Below are 17,422 nucleotides of genomic sequence, written 5' to 3'. Positions count from 1 at the left end.
CAAATGCGCCACCATAGAGGGGCCACTTTTTTTTTTTTTTTTGCTTTCAAACTTTTATTTAATGAATATAAATTTCCAAAGTACAGCTTATGGATTACAATGGCTTCCCCCCCATAACATCCCTCCCATCCGCAACCCTCCCCTTTCCCACTCCCTCTCATCTTCCATTCACATCAAGATTCATTTTCAATTCTCTTTATATACAGAAGATCAGTTTAGCATACATTAAGTAAAGATTTCAACAGTTTGCTCCCACACAGAAACATAAAGTGAAAAGTACTGTTTGAGTACTAGTTATAGCATTAAATCTCAATGTACAGCACACTAAGGACAAAGATCCTACATGAGGAGTAAGTGCACAGTGACTCCTGTTGTTGACTTAACAAATTGACACTCTTGTTTATGGCCTCAGTAATCACCCTAGGCTCTTGTCATGAGCTGCCAAGGCTCTGGAAGCCCCCTGAGTTCACTGACTCTGATCATATTTAGACAAGGCCATGGTCAAAGTGGAAGTTCTTTCCTCCCTTCAGAGAAAGGTACCTCCTTCTTTGATGACCCATTCTTTCCACTGGGATCTCACTCGCAGAGATCTTTCATTTAGGTTTTTTTTTCCCCAGAGTGTCTTGGCTTTCCATGCCTGAAATACTCTCATGGGCTTTTCAGCCGGATCCGCATGCCTTAAGGGCTGATTCTGAGGTCCAGAGTGCTGTTTAGGACATCTGCCATTCTATGGGTCTGCTGTGTATCTCACTTCCCATGTTGGATCAGTCTCTCCCTTTTTTATTCTATCAGCTAGTATTTGCAGACACTATTTTTGTTTATGTGCTCCCTTTGACTCTTAGTCCTATCATTATGATCAATTGTGAACAGAAATTGATCACTGGGACTAGTGAGATGGCATTGGTACATGCCACCTTGATGGGATTGAATTGGAGTCCCCTGGTATGTTTCTAACTCTACTGTTTGAGGTAAGTCAGCTTGAGCATGTCCCGAATTGCACATCTCTTCGGAGGGGCCACTTTTTGAGGGCTGGAGCCAATTTGAGAGGGACCATCAGATGGAACGCAGTTAGAGAAGAGTTCCCATTGCGACCTATAGAGTCAGATCCGTGGATTACACGCATCCTTGCATCCCAGCTATCTGACTAGTGAGAGAATATGGGAGCAGAAGGCGGGGTCATTACCCAAGCACCCACTGGGGCCCAGGGGCTAGCCTGTAAAAAGGGGAACAGAGATGGAGTCATCACTCGCACCCACTGTCACCCGGACACAGTGTCCATAGAAGCTAAAGGTCTTAAGTAGGAGAAGTAGGAGTGGTGGCTAGAGTCCAGTGCTGTGACCTTTATGAGAGTCAGGCAAGTATACGACAGAAGACCACCACTCAAATAGCAGTCACTGTGAGGAATTTTCGTTCTGTGTCTTACCTCAAAATTTGGAAGGTCGATGTGTGGATGGAGATCGCAGAGCATTTGGTGGCATGGAAGGAGTTCCGGGGGTGTGCTTTGCGACTGGCAGAAATCCAGGACCTCAGAGCACTGGGGGATGCTGGATTAACAATGCAAGGCTATCCAAGTCACGGCACCAATGTTATATATTGATGTTAGCCATCACAAAACACACCGAACACCGGAGTAAGGGAAAGGGTTTATTGGGGAACACCCAACAGACTGGAGTGAAGGGGCAGAGAAGGGAAAAAGAGAAAGAGAGTATAAGAGAGAGAGAGACAGAAGAGAGGAGATAGTGAGGAGAGAAGACTCCTCTCCATCACAGTCCCTCAGAAGCCAGTTGCAGTAATTTCTCACCCTAATGCCAATGTAAGCTCCTTCTCTGTTTACTGAACAGATTTTCTGTGTGTTTCTTTAAATCCAGAGCACACAATAATCATTTTCTAATGGAACCCCAAGTTTCCACGTCTGTGCCTTGTGGGAAATGGAAAGCCTGTTTTCATTCTTTAGGGGAAACAGAATCTGATGTTGACAGCTCATCCACTGTCTATGCTTTCCCTAATCTGTGTGTGTGAAGAGAGAAGAATATGGAGTAACATCCGCAGCACAAGAGGTCATGGTCGGGGGGGTGTATGTGTGTGATGTGGGGAGTGGGCAGTCAGAGCAGGTGTGTGTGTGTGTGTGTGTGATGTGGGGAGTGGGCAGTCCTCACATTAGGGGTTTGGGCACACTGGCTTCCTGATAGACTTGCTCATCTGAAGCCAGCACCTTTCTCAGAGCCTTTGTCCTGCCTGGACCTCCTGTCAGGCAGCTCCTTCACTAACCTTGTGGCATCCAGACTCTCCCTATTGCTATCTCTCTCCAAATGTCATTTTGTCCACTGCTTTTGCCTGGTACCCCATGAGGGTACAATCCTCTAACACTCATTCCTTCTGGTCAGCTTACACTTTCTTTAGAGAGCTTACTATGCCCCAACAGGACCTCTGATTATTTCTTTCTGTGCTTCTCTTCCAGTTCCATGATTGGACTGTAGGGACTCTGCTTGTCCAGCACCTGATACTCATCTCCTTGAATGCACTTGGAATATGGCTGGCACTGAATATATTTTTTCTAATTCATAATAGATTTTCTACCTAAAGCTGTAGAACAATGACATTGTGGGCAAAATGCTGAGGTGGATAAGAAAAATATAGAGCAGGGACAAGGGACCCACTAAAATGAACAGGGTACACACAGAAATCTAATTCTTTGACCACAAAATATAAATGATATAGCTTTTCAACAACATGAGTAAAACCCAATGTGTGAGCCTGAATCATGTTATTTGTCTGTTTCCTGGTAGTGATGTCCTATACGTGGAACCAAGCATTGAGACTCAACCTTCAGATTTTCTTCTCCTGGGATTCTCAGAGGACCCAGCACTGCAGCCCCTCACTGGGTGCAGATGGGATGACCTCCCATGGGTTATTGCCTCGAGGTCATCTAAGTTCATTCCATGGATATTTGGAGGGGGATGACCAGACATTGCTGCGTTGTCTGCTGTCATGTCATTTTCACTGTCAGAGCTCTCCCCCAAGTCATCAACTGTTGCCTGTGAGGCAGAGGTCTGGAGTGACATGCTCTTATCACTTATGTGAATTTGTGTGTGCCTAACCTGGGGTCACTTCAACCGAGGACAAGGACAAGGAAATGGGCAAAGGAGGGGGTTCTGTGCTCACCCTCACAGAACCAAACAGCACACAAAACACTGAAGGGCCTACTTGCTGAAATCAATTGGGGTCCTTACCCAGTCTGACATGCTGTCTCTGAGTCATGTTGGGTGCGAGATGTTGAGGTTGAGTCGTTCACCTATAAATGACCTTACTATGCTAAAAAAAGGTTTCTCAAGAGTCAGGCCCCAACTCTCCCTACTTTGAACAGGTGCTCACACAATGGACGGCGAACCTGCAAACTCATTTTGACTGGGTTACACTGCTCAAAGCATATTTGTCAAGACCACAGTCTTACAGTGGAAAGCCTCCTATGAGGAAGAGACCGAGACCATGGCAAGCAACAATGCTGCCTATGGAATTGCAATAACCTTTGATATGCTTACAGACCACAGCACCTACATATATCCTCATGAACAGGCCCACATTGGAGTAGTTGCCTATTTTGATCAGAGATTTGGCACTTAGAGCCTTAAAAAATATGAATCCTCCTAATTATAGTCAGCTCTTTAGAAACCTAGTTCAAGGCCCAGGCGAATGGTTCCCTGATTTCCTCACCAGAGTCTTGGAGGCAGTAGAGAAAAGATTACTGTGGCCTTGATCAAGACCATTTGGTCAAACGATTAGCTTGGGAAGGTGCTACCAAAGAAGCAAAAGCTGCAATCGCCCCAGTCTGTAATGAAGACCTTTCTAAATGGATAGTAGCTACAAAGGAGGTAAACCCTGCTGATACACCCATACAGACCCTAACTGTGGCCATTAACAAACTGAACACAAGGAAGTCTAATGATCCTCTGGTTTGTTGGGGATGTCAGGAAACGGGACACCTATGGCAAAACTGCCCAAATGCTGACAGATGGGGCAAGCCCAAAACACCATGTCCCAGGTGTAAAAAAGGCTTTCATTGGGCAAAAGATTGCAAGACCAAGCCTTTAAACTCCCAGCAGGGTGACCCTCAGCCAGGCAAGTAAGAGGGAGTCCCAGCACCATTAATTGGTCAATGCTCATCTTTATCTGAGGCCAAAATCGACCCTATACTTAGATGACATTGCCTTTGTGGGTTTAATTGATACAGGGGTGAATGCCACTATCTTAAAAGCTAGGGACACAAGTAAAATGCAACATTGGAAGACAGCACCCGGGCCCGACCTCCAAGGTGTTAGAGGATTAAAATCGGCTGATCAGGTCATCACGCCTGTAACATGGTGAGATGACAGTGGAGATACTGGAACCATCTTTCTGCTAATTGCTGAGGTTTCCACAACCTTATGGGGGAGAGATGTGCTCTCACAAATGCAAGTGGTCCTTACTACGGATCACAAATCTCCACAAGCCAACAGATTTAACGGAGAACCTACAAGTAAGATTCACCCCCAATTCTTTTTTTTAACTTTTATTTAATGAATATAGATTTCCAAAGTACAGCTTATGGACTACATTGGCTACCCCCCACCCCCCAATGACTTCCCTCCCACCTGCAACCCTCCCTTTTCCCACTCTCTCTCCTCTTCCATTCATATCATGATTCATTTTCAATTTTCTATATATACAGAAGATCAGTTTAGTATACATTAAGTAAAGATTTCAACAGTTTGCACCCACATAGAAACACAAAGTGAAAAATACTGTTTGAGTACTCGTTATAGCATTAAATCTCAATGTACAGCACATTAAGGACAGAGATCCTACATGAGGAGTAAGTGCATAGTGACTCCTGTTGTTGACTTTACAAACTGACACTCCTGTTTATGGCATCAGTAATCTCCCTATGCTCCAGTCATGAGTTTCCAAGCCTATGGAAGCCTTTTGAGTTCTCCGACTCTTATCTTATTTAGACAAGGTCATAGTCAAAGTGGAAGTTCTCTCCTCCCTTCAGAGAAAGGTACCTCCTTCTTTGAAGACCTGTTCTTTCCACTGGGATCTCACTCACAGAGATCTTTCATTTAGGTCCTTTTTTTTTGCCAGGGTGTCTTGGCTTTCCATGCCTGAAATACTCTCATGGGCTTTTCAGCCAGATTCCCGTGCCTTAAGGGCTGATTCTGAGGCCAGAGTGCTGTTTAGGACATCTGCCATTCTATGAGTCTGCTGTGTATCTTGCTTCCCATGTTGGATCACTCTCCTCTTTATTTATTCTATCGGTTAGTGTTAGCAGGTACTAGACTTGTTTATGTGCTCCCTTTGACTCTTAGTTCTTTCATTATGATCAATTGTGAACTGAAATTGATCACTTGGAATAGTGAGATGGCATTGGTACATGCCACCCTGATGGGATTGAATTGGAATCCCCTGGTATGTTTCTAACTCTACCATTTGGGGCAAGTCAGCTTGAGCATGTCCCAGATTATACATCTCTTCCCTCTCTTATTCCCACTCTTATGTTTAACAGGGATCACATTTCAGTTAAATTTCAACACTTAAGAATAACTGTGTATTAATTACAGAATTAAACCAGTAGTATTAAGTAGAACAGTCAAAAAACTACTAAGAGGGATAATGTATTAAGTTGTTCATTAACAGTCAGGGCTATGCTGATCAAGTCACCGTTTTTCATAGTGTCCATTTCACTTCAACAGGTTTCCTTTTTGGTGTTGAGTCAGTTGTCACCGATCAGGGAGAACATATGATATTTGTCCCTTTGGGACTGGCTTATTTCACTCAGCATGATGTGTTCCAGATTCCTCCATTTTGTTGCAAATGAGTGGATTTCATTTTTTTTTACTGCAGTATAGTATTCTAAAGAGTACATATCCCATAATTTCTTTATCCAGTCTACTGTTGATGGGCATTTAGGTTGGTTCCAGGTCTTGGCTATTGTGAATTGTGCTGCAATAAACATTAGGGTGCAGACAGCTTTTTTGTTTGCCAATTTAAATTCCTTTGGGTAAATTCCAAGGAGTGGGATGATTCACCCCCAATTCTAGGGGCCACTGCTCACCTCATAAAAAAGTCAGGCCCAATCCCCATTGAATGGGGAAAAAAAGGAAATATCTGGGTAGAGCAGTGGCCAATATTACAACCCAAACTTGGCATCCTTACAGAATTGGTACAGGAACAATTGGAAAAAGGACACATAGAGCCCTCCACTAGCCCTCACAACATGCCCATTTTTGTGATACCAAAAAAAGGCAAGGAAAATATAGGCTCCTACAGGATTTGAGAGCCATCAACAAAATTATAAAAAAGATGTGAACATTCCAGGCTGGCATTCCCCATCCAGGGGCCATTCCTAACGGATACCACATAGTTACCATTGATAGCAAAGATTGTTTCTTTTCCATTCCCATTGTGGAGGAGGATAAGGCCTACTTCACCTTTACAGTATGGGAGCCTAATTTCCAGCTCCCTGCAAAAAGATTTCAGTGGACAGTACTCCCACAAGTCATGAAAAATAACCCTGCCATTTGCCAAAGATACATTTCTCATGCGACCAGCACACTTAAAGATCAGTGCTTGGTCATACATTATGTAGATAATATCTTACCTGCTCATGAGAATACAGCAACTCTGAAGGCCTAAGTGAGAGAGTAAGAAAGTTACAATTCCTGGGTTTGTCTATTGCCATAGAAAAGGCACAACACCTTACTATGCCACAGAACCACACTAATGATGTGGCTTTTAAGTGGCTTCAGGTGGAGTCTGTGAGGGATCAATTTAGAAACAGAAAAATCAACTCCCTTTCAGTTTTCAGTCAGCAGGGACCAGCTCAGGGTTATCAGCCTAACATAAGACTCTTGGCACAGAAAGCTACAGTTGAAATTATCTACTCTGTGTAACTCATCCCAGGAACTTCTATAAGCACTGGTAAAGTCACCCTGAAATACCAGATCAATGTGAGAAATTTGAGTAAAGGAAATGTGTTGATCATGTGGATGGGAATGCTACATAGCACACTAATTGTCAGGAAGCTATTTGGTGCTGTAAAATAGCACCACACTGGGGCTCTCAGGTGCTCTTAGCAGAAGGGCAAGAGATCATTTTCAGGGAAAATCACTAGAGTTGAGAAGAGTGAATGGATGGAGGAGTGGAATATGTCATCTATTGTAGAGGTCACTTTTCTACATCATGTTTCTGTCCACACCATTCTCTGCCTTGACTGCCCCAATGCACTCACAATAATAATAACGGAATAAGTCTGAGGCTGACATCTCCTTCTTGCCCCAATCTGTATTTCATCTCCCAACATTCTTCCCCTGATCTGAAATGCCAGGTGCATTGCAGATGGCTATACATGAAGAGACCCCACCTTGGGCAGAACGACATAACAACACAGCACACCAAAAGAAGAACATTCATTTCTATGTTTTCATTATAAGGAAATGCGTTTAGATGAAGTGAATCATAGGCTGGATTATGATAGCACGAATTTCAGTGCTACAAAGTAGAAAGTAGAAGTCAGGATTTTACTCTGATAAAAATCTTGTTCATTTCTTTGCCCTTTAGTACTTTGACCATTACATCTTTTAAAGAGATTCATTATTTCAGGAAAGGCTTAATTCCAGAACCTGAACTTTTCACTGAAACGGTAAGACCAGCATACTGAAATGGTCTACACTGGGCACCAATTCTCTTCACCAACTTTAAACAAAGCCTACCTGGGAATGCCCTTCAAGATATTAAACTAAATAAATCAGATAGAACAACACTGTCAAATGTTTTACTTTGGATTTTATTTTTATTAATATAGAGAGATTTTTTATTTTGTAAGGTAAACACATTTCATGTATTTCATATATACAGATTTTATGCCTACATTCCCAACCCCCTTCTCCTTCCTTTCTTATTTTTAAATTTTTACAAAGACATACTTTCATTTTATTTCATAATCACAATTTGTATGATGAAGCTTTTTCTTTTTTGCTTGCCAATTATCCTTTCTTTTAATTTTATTTGAAGTATACAAGTTTTGTGTATTTCATATATACAGATTTAGGAACGTAGTGATACTTCCCACCCTACCTTCTCTCCTGCCCATGCTCCTACCCTTCCTCCTCCTCCCTCTCCCATTCCCACTCTTAATTTTCCCAAAGATCTATTTTCAGTTAACTTAATACACATAAGGTTAGCCGTACACTAAGTAAGGGTTCAACAAATAGTATGAAGAAAAACACAATCTTAATCCTCCACTAAATCAAGAATTTGACAAGTAGTAAGTAGACAAACCATTGTCCCCTGATAGTACAGGCAAGGGCTGCAACCATTGTGAAGATACTTGTAGATGGACAAGTATTTGTATGAGATGATACAGCAAGGACAAAGCAACCTAGACTCAGTTCCCAAATACCAATACCCATCAAAACATCACACCCAGGATAGCACCACTAAGAGCAAATGGAATTCAAAGCAGGTGCATCAGCGAAAGATCCTCAGTGTAGTTCTTTTACAGGCAAAATCAACTCCCTTCACTCTGAAGCCCAGCAACCACTCGAGGGCTCACCATTTATGTATTGAAATTATTTCAAAATTTTATATGGAGTACGTCTGCCTCAGAAAATGATGGGATAGATGCCTGCAGGACCCTGATTGCAATCACTAAGGCAGACACCGTGGACATGGAGCTGAAATAAACACTGGACCCTAAAGATGAGAAGCAAACCCAATGACAAGTTAAACACATACAAAGGTATTAGTTTCCACATTATCAGGGACAGCAGCTGAAGTACTCCATTCACATGAACAGTGAGCATAAAGGAGAAAAAGCTGTGGCCCATGCTACAAATTTTCCAGAACTAAAATGCTATAAATGGCCTTAGTTGCTACATGCCACCTACTTATAGCAGTAATAAAACAATGAACATATTTGTCAGGAAAATAAAAGACAGGTGGCTCAGTACAACATATATCATGTGGGAAGAAGGATTCCTAAGATATTTTTATGGTCCCTTGAGAACATGGATATTTGCAAATATTTCTGATCCAATGTTTGGAAAGACATTTGGAAATCAGGAAAGGAAGGAAGGGGAAAATATTGGATACTGCAAAGAGCAGAAGCCTTACTAAGTGACTTCAAGTCTACACAAAGGTTGAAAGACTCCAGGAAACAAACAACACAACAGCACAATATGACCACGGAATCACAGCTTCAAGCTTCGAGGCAATGAACCCTACACTTCTGGGAACTTACTTCGCTGCACACAAATGAATCTTACAGTTTCCCTCCAAAGAGTCTTTTCAGAGCCCTCTTTACATCTGTGTTCCTCAGACTGTAGATGAAGGGGTTCAGCATGGGGGTGACAACGGTGTACATCACCGAGGCTGTTGCAGTTGAGTGTGAGTCATGGGTTACAGCAGAACTAAGGTAAACGCCTAAGCCTGTGCAATAGAATAAGGAGACGACAGAGAGGTGAGAGGCACAGGTGGAGAATGCTCTATACTTCCCCTGAGCTGAGGAGATTGCACGGATGGAGGAGACGATCTTGGAGTAGGAGTAAAAGATCCCAGCCAGGGGACCCGCAGCCAACAGTATAAGTGTAATATACATGACCATGTCATTAAGGAAAGTATCAGAACAGGCAAGTTGGGCCACCTGGTTCAGCTCACAGAAGAAGTGAGGGATTTCCAGGTGTGTGCAGAAGGACAGCCGCAGCACCATTAGGCTTTGCAACAAGGCATGCAGGACACTGATGACCCAGGACACCAGGACCAGCTGCACACAGAGCCGGGGGTTCATGGTGACTGTGTAGTGAAGGGGGTGACAAATGGCCACGAACCGATCATAAGCCATCATGGTCAGGAGGAAGTTGTCCAACTCTACAAAAAGCAGGAAGAAATATATCTGGGTGATGCAGCCTGCATAGCTGATGGCTTTGCTCTGCGTCTGGATGTTCACCAGCATCTTGGGGACGGTGGTGGAGCTGAAGCAGACGTCCACCAAGGACAGGTTGGAGAGGAAGAAGTACATGGGTGTGTGGAGGTGGGGGTCTGATAGGATGGCCAGGACGATGAGCAGGTTCCCAGCCACAGTGACCAGGTATGTGGACAGGAAAAGACCAAGTATGAGGGGCTGCAGTGTTGGGTCCTCTGAGAATCCCAGGAGAAGGAATTCTGAAGGTTGTGTTCCATTGCCCAGTTCCATGTAGTTGAGGTGACCACCGGCTATGGAAAAAATCAGCAAGTTTCACACACACTCATTCATCACACAAGTGAAAAGTTAAGATTGATATTTAATGGTAAGAAAATGGATTCTTGTATATTGTGTATGGGTGTGATTTTTTTAGGGGATTCCCTACTGGGGTCTGTGAGTAGGTTTTTCTACCGGGTGCTTGCCTTGGTCTCTGTCTCAGCTCAACTCCTAATTCTTCCCTGGAATGAAGCACCTGATGGCTTCATTAGTTGGGCTCCTGTCACTCATGTGGGAGAAGTATATGGAGTACTGGCTTCTTGCTTTGGGCTGGCCCAGCACTGTTACAGCCATTTGGGGAGTGAACCAGCAGATGCAAGACTTCTCTCTCTCTTTCTCTCACTTTCTCCCTCTCCCTCCCCATTCCCCCCTACTCAAATAAATAAAATAGATCCTTAAAAATAAGTAGATTTAGATGGGTTTGATCATCCAGTGACCTCAGGGAAGCTTTCTCAACTTTCACTGTTTCTAAGCAATTCCTACAGTAAGCACCAGGCTCTCAGACCCACCTGCACTTTTTCTCTCAGAAGAATGTCCCCTGGATGGCTGATGATGGAGACTGAAGTTCTGTCAACACAAAAGAGAGTAGGGAGAAGTTAAACAGAAGTTCCTTGGTCAGAACAGAACCCCAGAAGCAGCCAGCACATCCTGTGCAGCTCCTGACTACACACTGTGAGAGAAATCAACAGAAGATGAATTTACAGCTATGTGTCTCTGCTCATTAGGCACATGTCCCTCTTGGGGTCCAGGCCCCTAAACATCTGATCTCCGTGTGGGGACACTGGTCTGGGCAGAAAGAAATTTCCTGCTGATTCTCTGTTCCCAGGAGATCAGGTTAGAAGTCAAGTGAACCTTGTTCTGATTATTCCTTGTCTATGAACTCTTCTGCCTCCAGGAGGTCAGATCTCCCCAGATCTAATCAGTCTCAAGCTGAAGTTTATTCTGAGGCCATGGCAGAAGAACTTAGCTTGAAGATCTCTGTAGCATCCTCATACCAAGAGTGTTTTTGGTAACACAGCTGCAGAAAAGTGGTATTTACCTCTTCAAAATCAAGGAAAACTTTCTCTGAAATACAACCAAAGGCTCTTCAATTCTTTTTTTTAAAAAATTTATTACTATAAAGAGAGCTAATTTCATGTCATTTGTAGATACAGTTCTAAGAATATTATGATGCATCCCTCTCTCCTTCCCTTCCTCCTCCTTCCTTTCTCAATTTTTTAAATTAATTAATTTAGCTAGTGAGCAAATATCATGTGTATCATATATAGAAACTTAGGAACATAGTGATAATTCCCACCCCCCCCTCCTCCCACCCAGGTGCCTCCCTCCCTCCTCCTTCTTTTCTTATTCTTTCTTTTAATTTTTATGGTGATCTAATATCAGTCAGCTTTATACTCATAATATTAGTCCTACACTAAGTAAAGAGGTCAAAAATAGTAAGCAGAAAAAATAACTCTGTTCATCAGAAGTAGAGACAAGGGCTGGCAAGTATCAACAACTCTCAAAATGTCAATTATGCTCCTATACCTTAGATTTTTTGGCTCTATGAGCTACCACAGATCAGGGAAAACATATGGTATTTGTATTTTCATGGCTGGCTTATGTCAGTAAGTATAATGCTTTCTAGTTCCACACAATTTGTTGCAAATGACAGGATTTCAATTCTTTTTTATGGCTGAGTAGTATACCACACTAAATATATATAATCATTATATCTGTAAACCATAAACATTTCTCGATGTTTATGCATGTGGAAAAACACTTGTTGATGTTTCCTCTGAAGTCTTTGTTCTTGGAAATGTGTCCCATGTGTACTGGAATGCCTGTACCCTCAGGGGATAGTCAGAGGTGTGTGCTGGCTGGGGCAGAAGACCAGGGTAGTACCTGAAACATGCGTGGTGTCTCTCAGTAGCATAGAGGGGGATGACTGCCATGGCTCCATCCTCTGTGCCAAGGTGAGCCTCTCTGCCTGCACACCCCCTGCCCATCCACTCACTCAGATAAATGAACTACACTAAGAATCTATGTGCTCTGTAGTGTGAGTGTGGGGTCCTCCTGGCTTATAGCACAGTCCCAGAATTCCCAGTGTCACAGTTGCAGGGTTCCTGCAGTTGCAGGCTGTAGGGGATCCATTCTTTGCCCTGGGAGCCATTCCATCCAAAAAGAGAACCACTCCATCCCTGAGCTGGGCACCTGGGTGGGGACCCCGCCCCTCACCAGCTCCCAAGCCTGGGACCACGAGTCTCTTCCCCAGACAAGATCATCAGTGGAGCACAGACTTCTGCAGAACCCAGTTACCTCGCTCCAGGGAAATGGCCACCCAGTCAGCGAGCAATGGAAGCAGCTGGCCATGGGCGGCACCGTGGTGTCCTATGAGCTTCTGCATGTCTGTGTGATCCTTGCTGTTCCTACTGTAGATTTTCACTGGAGAAACTTCTCTTCAACTATCTCCCAAGAACAAATCCCCTAATTTTCCCGGTATTTTCCCAGGCTCAAAATCAGCCATCTTGGAATCTCCATCAGAAACTTTGTACCCAGTACTGACCTCTACCCATCCTCCCTGGTCACACTCCCTGGTCCTTGCTAACCACTAACCTCAGTAATGTCCACTTCTAAGAGGTCAACTCTGTAGAGTCTACTTACTAGTGAGCTCACATGGTAGTTGTCCTTCCGTGCTTCATTCATTTCACTTGCCATCCCCCAGGTTCGTTCATGATGTACAAAATGACAGAATTTCATTCTTGTGTGGCTTAATCATATTCTATTACGTGTGTGTACCATTTAAAATTTTATTTATTAGGACTGGCTTGAACTTGAATTTTTGGTTCAGGTCCCAGCTGCCCCTCTTCTGATCCAGCTCTCTGCTGATGGCCTGAGAAAGCAGTGGAAGATGGACCAAGTGCTTAGTCCCATGCACCCAAGTGGGAGACCAGGGAAGAAGCTCCTGGATCCCTGCTTGTGGCCATTTTGGGAGTGAACCAGCAGATGGAAGACCTTTCTCTCTCTCTCTCTCTCTCTCTCTCTCTCTCTGTGTATGTGTGTCTGTAACTCTACTTCTCAGATATTTTTAAAATGTTTATTTGTTTATGTTAATTTAAAGGCACAGAGACAGAGAAAGGGAAGTTTTGATCCATTGGTTACTTTTCTGAGTGGTCACAGTAGCTGCTCCTGGGCCAGGTTAATGCCAGAAGCCCAGAACTCAACCTGGGGTCCCCATGGGGACAGTTGGAACCCAAGTACTTTAGCAATTACCTGATGGCTTCTGAAATGTTTAATAGCAGGAAGCTTACTCAGAAGCAGATAAAGAACTAGAATCCAGGAAAATTTATATTGACCTTGGTTTCAATTTCTTTTTTTTATTATTTCTTTTTTTTAACTTTTATTTAGTGAATATAAATTTCCAAAGTACAGCTTATGGATTACAATGGCTTCCCCCCCATAACATCCCTCCCACCCGCAACCCTCCCCTTTCCCACTCCCTCTCCCCTTCCATTCACATCAAGATTCATTTTCAATTCTCTTTATATACAGAAGATCAGTTTAGCATACATTAAGTAAAGATTTCAACAGTTTGCTCCCACACAGAAACATAAAGTGAAAAGTACTGTTTGAGTACTAGTTATAGCATTAAATCTCAATGTACAGCACACTAAGGACAGAGATCCTACATGAGGAGTAAGTGCACAGTGACTCCTGTTGTTGACTTAACAAATTGACACTCTTGTTTATGGCCTCAGTAATCACCCTAGGCTCTTGTCATGAGCTGCCAAGGCTTTGGAAGCCCCCTGGGTTCACTGACTCTGATCATATATAGACAAGGCCATGGTCAAAGTGGAAGTTCTCTCCTCCCTTCAGAGAAAGGTACCTCCTTCTTTGATGGCCCATTCTTTCCACTGGGATCTCACTCGCAGAGATCTTTCATTTAGTTTTTTTTCCCCAGAGTGTCTTGAATTTCCATGCCTGAAATACTCTCATGGGCTTTTCAGCCGGATCCGAATGCCTTCAGGGCTGATTCTGAGGCCAGAGTGCTGTTTAGGTCATACCAATTTATATAGACCTGTGGTTTTTTCCCCCTCATTAACACCTTCCAAGTCCTTGAGGAAAAAATTAATTTTTAAAATTTTATTAATATAAAGAGATTTCATGTATTTCATAGGTATAATTCCCTTTTTAAAAAGATTTATTAATTTATTTGAAGGGCAGAGTTACACACAGAGAGGAGAGGCAGAGATAGAGAGAAAGGTCTTCCATCCGCTGGTTCACTCCCCAACTGGCTGCTATGGCTGGAGCTGCACCGATCTGAAGTCAGGAGCCAGGAGCTTCTTTTGGGTTTCCCACACAGGTGCAAGGGCTCAAGGATTTCAGCCATCTTCTACTGCTTTCACAGGCCATAGCAGAGAGCTGCATCAGAAATGGAGCAGCTGGGATATGAACCAGCACCCATATGCAATGCTGGTATTTCAGGCAGAGGCTTTACCCATTATACCACAGTGCTGGCCCCTCATAGGTATAATTCTAAGAAGATAACCATACTTCCATCCCTTACTCTCTCTCTCAATCCCTCTTCTTCCTTCTTTTATTTTTTTCTTCAATTTTTGCAAAAACGTGATTTCAATCTACTCCATCACCACAGGCTGCTGCCCTACTGACGTAATATTCAAGAAGTAGGGAGTAGAAAGGCCACAGTTCCACAGGAGTGTAGACAAGGGCCAAATGCAAACATCGAATCACAAGATGCCCATTTCATCCCTATGCATTTTGTTGTATTCAATATGAATTACCACATAGCAGAGAAACAGATGACATTTGTCCTTTTTGAATTGGCTTATTTCATTAAGCATACTAGTTTTCTTTGTGTATATCTACCACATTAAAATTTACTTATTTATTTATATACATTATATATATATATATATATATATATTTGACAGGTAGAGTTAGAGACAGTGAGAGGGAGAGGGGAGAGAGAGAGAGAGACAGAGAAAAAAGTCTTCCTTCCATTGGTTCATTCCCCAAATGGCCGAAATGGCCGGAGCTGTGCCGATCCGAAGTCAGGAGCGGGGTGCTTCTTCCCAGTCTCCCATTCAGGTGCAGGGGCCCAACCACTTGGGCCATCTTCCACTGCTATCCTAGGCCACAGCAGAGAGCTGGACTGGAAGAGGAGGAACTGGGACTAGAACCAGTGCCCATATGGGATGCTGGCACCACAGGCGGTGGTTTAACCTAGTGAGCCGCAACACCGGCCCCTATTTATTTATATTAATCTGGAAAATAGAGAGACAGAGATCTTCCATGTGCTAATTTACTCTCCATATACGGGTAGGAGCCCAAAGCTCTACCTGGGTTTCCCATGTGGGAATCAGAGACAAGTACTTGAGCCAGCATCTGATGCCTGTTAGGGTGTGCATCAACAGGAAGCTGAAAAAAAAAGAAAAGAAAAGAAAAGAAAAAGAATAGGCTGGCGCTGCGGCTCAATAGGCTAATCCTCTGCCTGCGGTGCTGGCACCCAGGGTTCTAGTCCCGGTCGGGGCGCCAGTTCTGTCCCGGTTGCCCCTCTTCCAGTCCAGCTCTCTGCTGTGGTCCGGGAGAGCAGTGGAGGATGGCCCAAGTCCTTGGGCCCTGCACCCGCATGGGAGACCAGGAGAAGCACCTGGCTCCTGGCTTCAGATAGGCGCGATGTGCCGGCTGTGGCGGCCATTGGAGGGTGAACCAATGGCGGAGGAGGACCTTTCTCTCTCTCTCTCTCTCTCTCTCTCACTGTCCACTCTGCCTGTCAAAAAAATAAAATAAAAAGAATAATAATAATAATAAAAAGAAAATAAAAACAGGACACTGAATCAGAAGCAGAGAGGGAATGGAATGCATTCTGATATGGACTGAATGTCCCAGGCAGTGTCTTCACTGCTGTGCCGATGCCCACCACTGGACATCCATTTCAATCATCTTCTGTTTCTGTGAATCAATTCGCCAAAGAATGCCTTGAGAAATATAAACATGTTTTCTGATTCACTAGTACATGTCCCATTCTATCTTCTGTCAAGGGCTGTGGACCACATCTACCTCATACATTTTGATACTTGTCCACATGGAAAGGCGCAGCTCTATAGAGTTCCATCTGCTTCCTGGAGAAAGTCCCAGCTATCAAGTTGTCATGTCTTTGCTGGTGTCAGTGTCCCTATGCATGCAGGTGTATGTGTGTGCTGTGTTATGACCGCACACGTGTTTATGTCCACACATACAATTGATTGTTTTTTACAGGGTTCCAGTCTGAGTTGGAAATAAATGGATACTCACAAACCAAATCCACCTAAATGCTTTTCAAAGACCATATGATTTGGAAAGATCTTCACTGAATGAAGATAGCTTGATACTTTTGATTTAATGATCAACAGTGAAGTTTTCTCATCAGCAGAAAAAAAAAAGAAAATCCATGCATTGAACTTGAAGGTTATAGTTGAGACAACAGCTTCACATTCACACTTTGTTAAAAATGGTTAACAGGGAAATAATGTGAGATGATTTCCAGCTAGGAAAGTTCAATGTTTCATACATTTTCCATGAGAAATTCAGATATAATAGTTCATATTATAATAAATAAGTTAGGTAAATAATAAATAAAATATTTGCCTAATTAAGAACAAGTAAATTAGGTGAATGTGAATGGGAAAAGCATTAATAAATGCATATTTCATCATTTCAATATCCTTTCACTACCTGAAATATTCAGATCATGGTGTGTTAAACAAATCTGCTCAGTGTCATATAAATAACAATTTATAAATGAATGTTAAATATTATATAGGGGCTGGCATTGTGGTGTAGCCGGTAAAGCCAGTGCCTGCAACATCAGCTACCGCACTGTGCACCAGCTCCCTTCTGGTAGGTTGGGGAAAGCAGCAAAATACGGTCCAAGTGCGTGGGTGCCTTCCACCCACATGGGAAAGCTGGATGAAGCTCCTGGCTCCTGGCTTCTGCCTGGCTCAGCCCTGGAGGTTGCAACCACTTTGTGAGTGGACCAGCAGATGGAAGACCCCCCTGTTCTCTCTCTCTGTAACTCTAACTTTCAAATAAATAAATATTTCTTAAAAGTCAGTAAATATTGTACAAATAACAATTAACCAATGGCTATTAAATAGCATAGGTGCCAGGATC

At 43.2% G+C, this 17,422-nt stretch overlaps 1 protein-coding gene across 1 annotated transcript; it reads right to left on the bottom strand.

Annotated features, from left to right (window-relative positions):
* Positions 1-9,295: 9,295 nt before the first annotated feature.
* Positions 9,296-10,225, bottom strand: LOC100342410 (olfactory receptor 1078-like). The gene has a single exon (XM_002722086.3). The coding sequence runs from the start codon at positions 10,223-10,225 to the stop codon at positions 9,296-9,298; it is 930 nt and encodes a 309-aa protein (XP_002722132.3).
* Positions 10,226-17,422: the final 7,197 nt, after the last annotated feature.

The sequence above is a fragment of the Oryctolagus cuniculus genome, chromosome 16 (assembly GCF_964237555.1).
Source record: "Oryctolagus cuniculus chromosome 16, mOryCun1.1, whole genome shotgun sequence".
Taxonomy (NCBI): domain Eukaryota; kingdom Metazoa; phylum Chordata; class Mammalia; order Lagomorpha; family Leporidae; genus Oryctolagus; species Oryctolagus cuniculus.
Note: the sequence above shows the minus strand (reverse complement) of the source record. Positions and strands in the feature narration are given on the sequence as shown.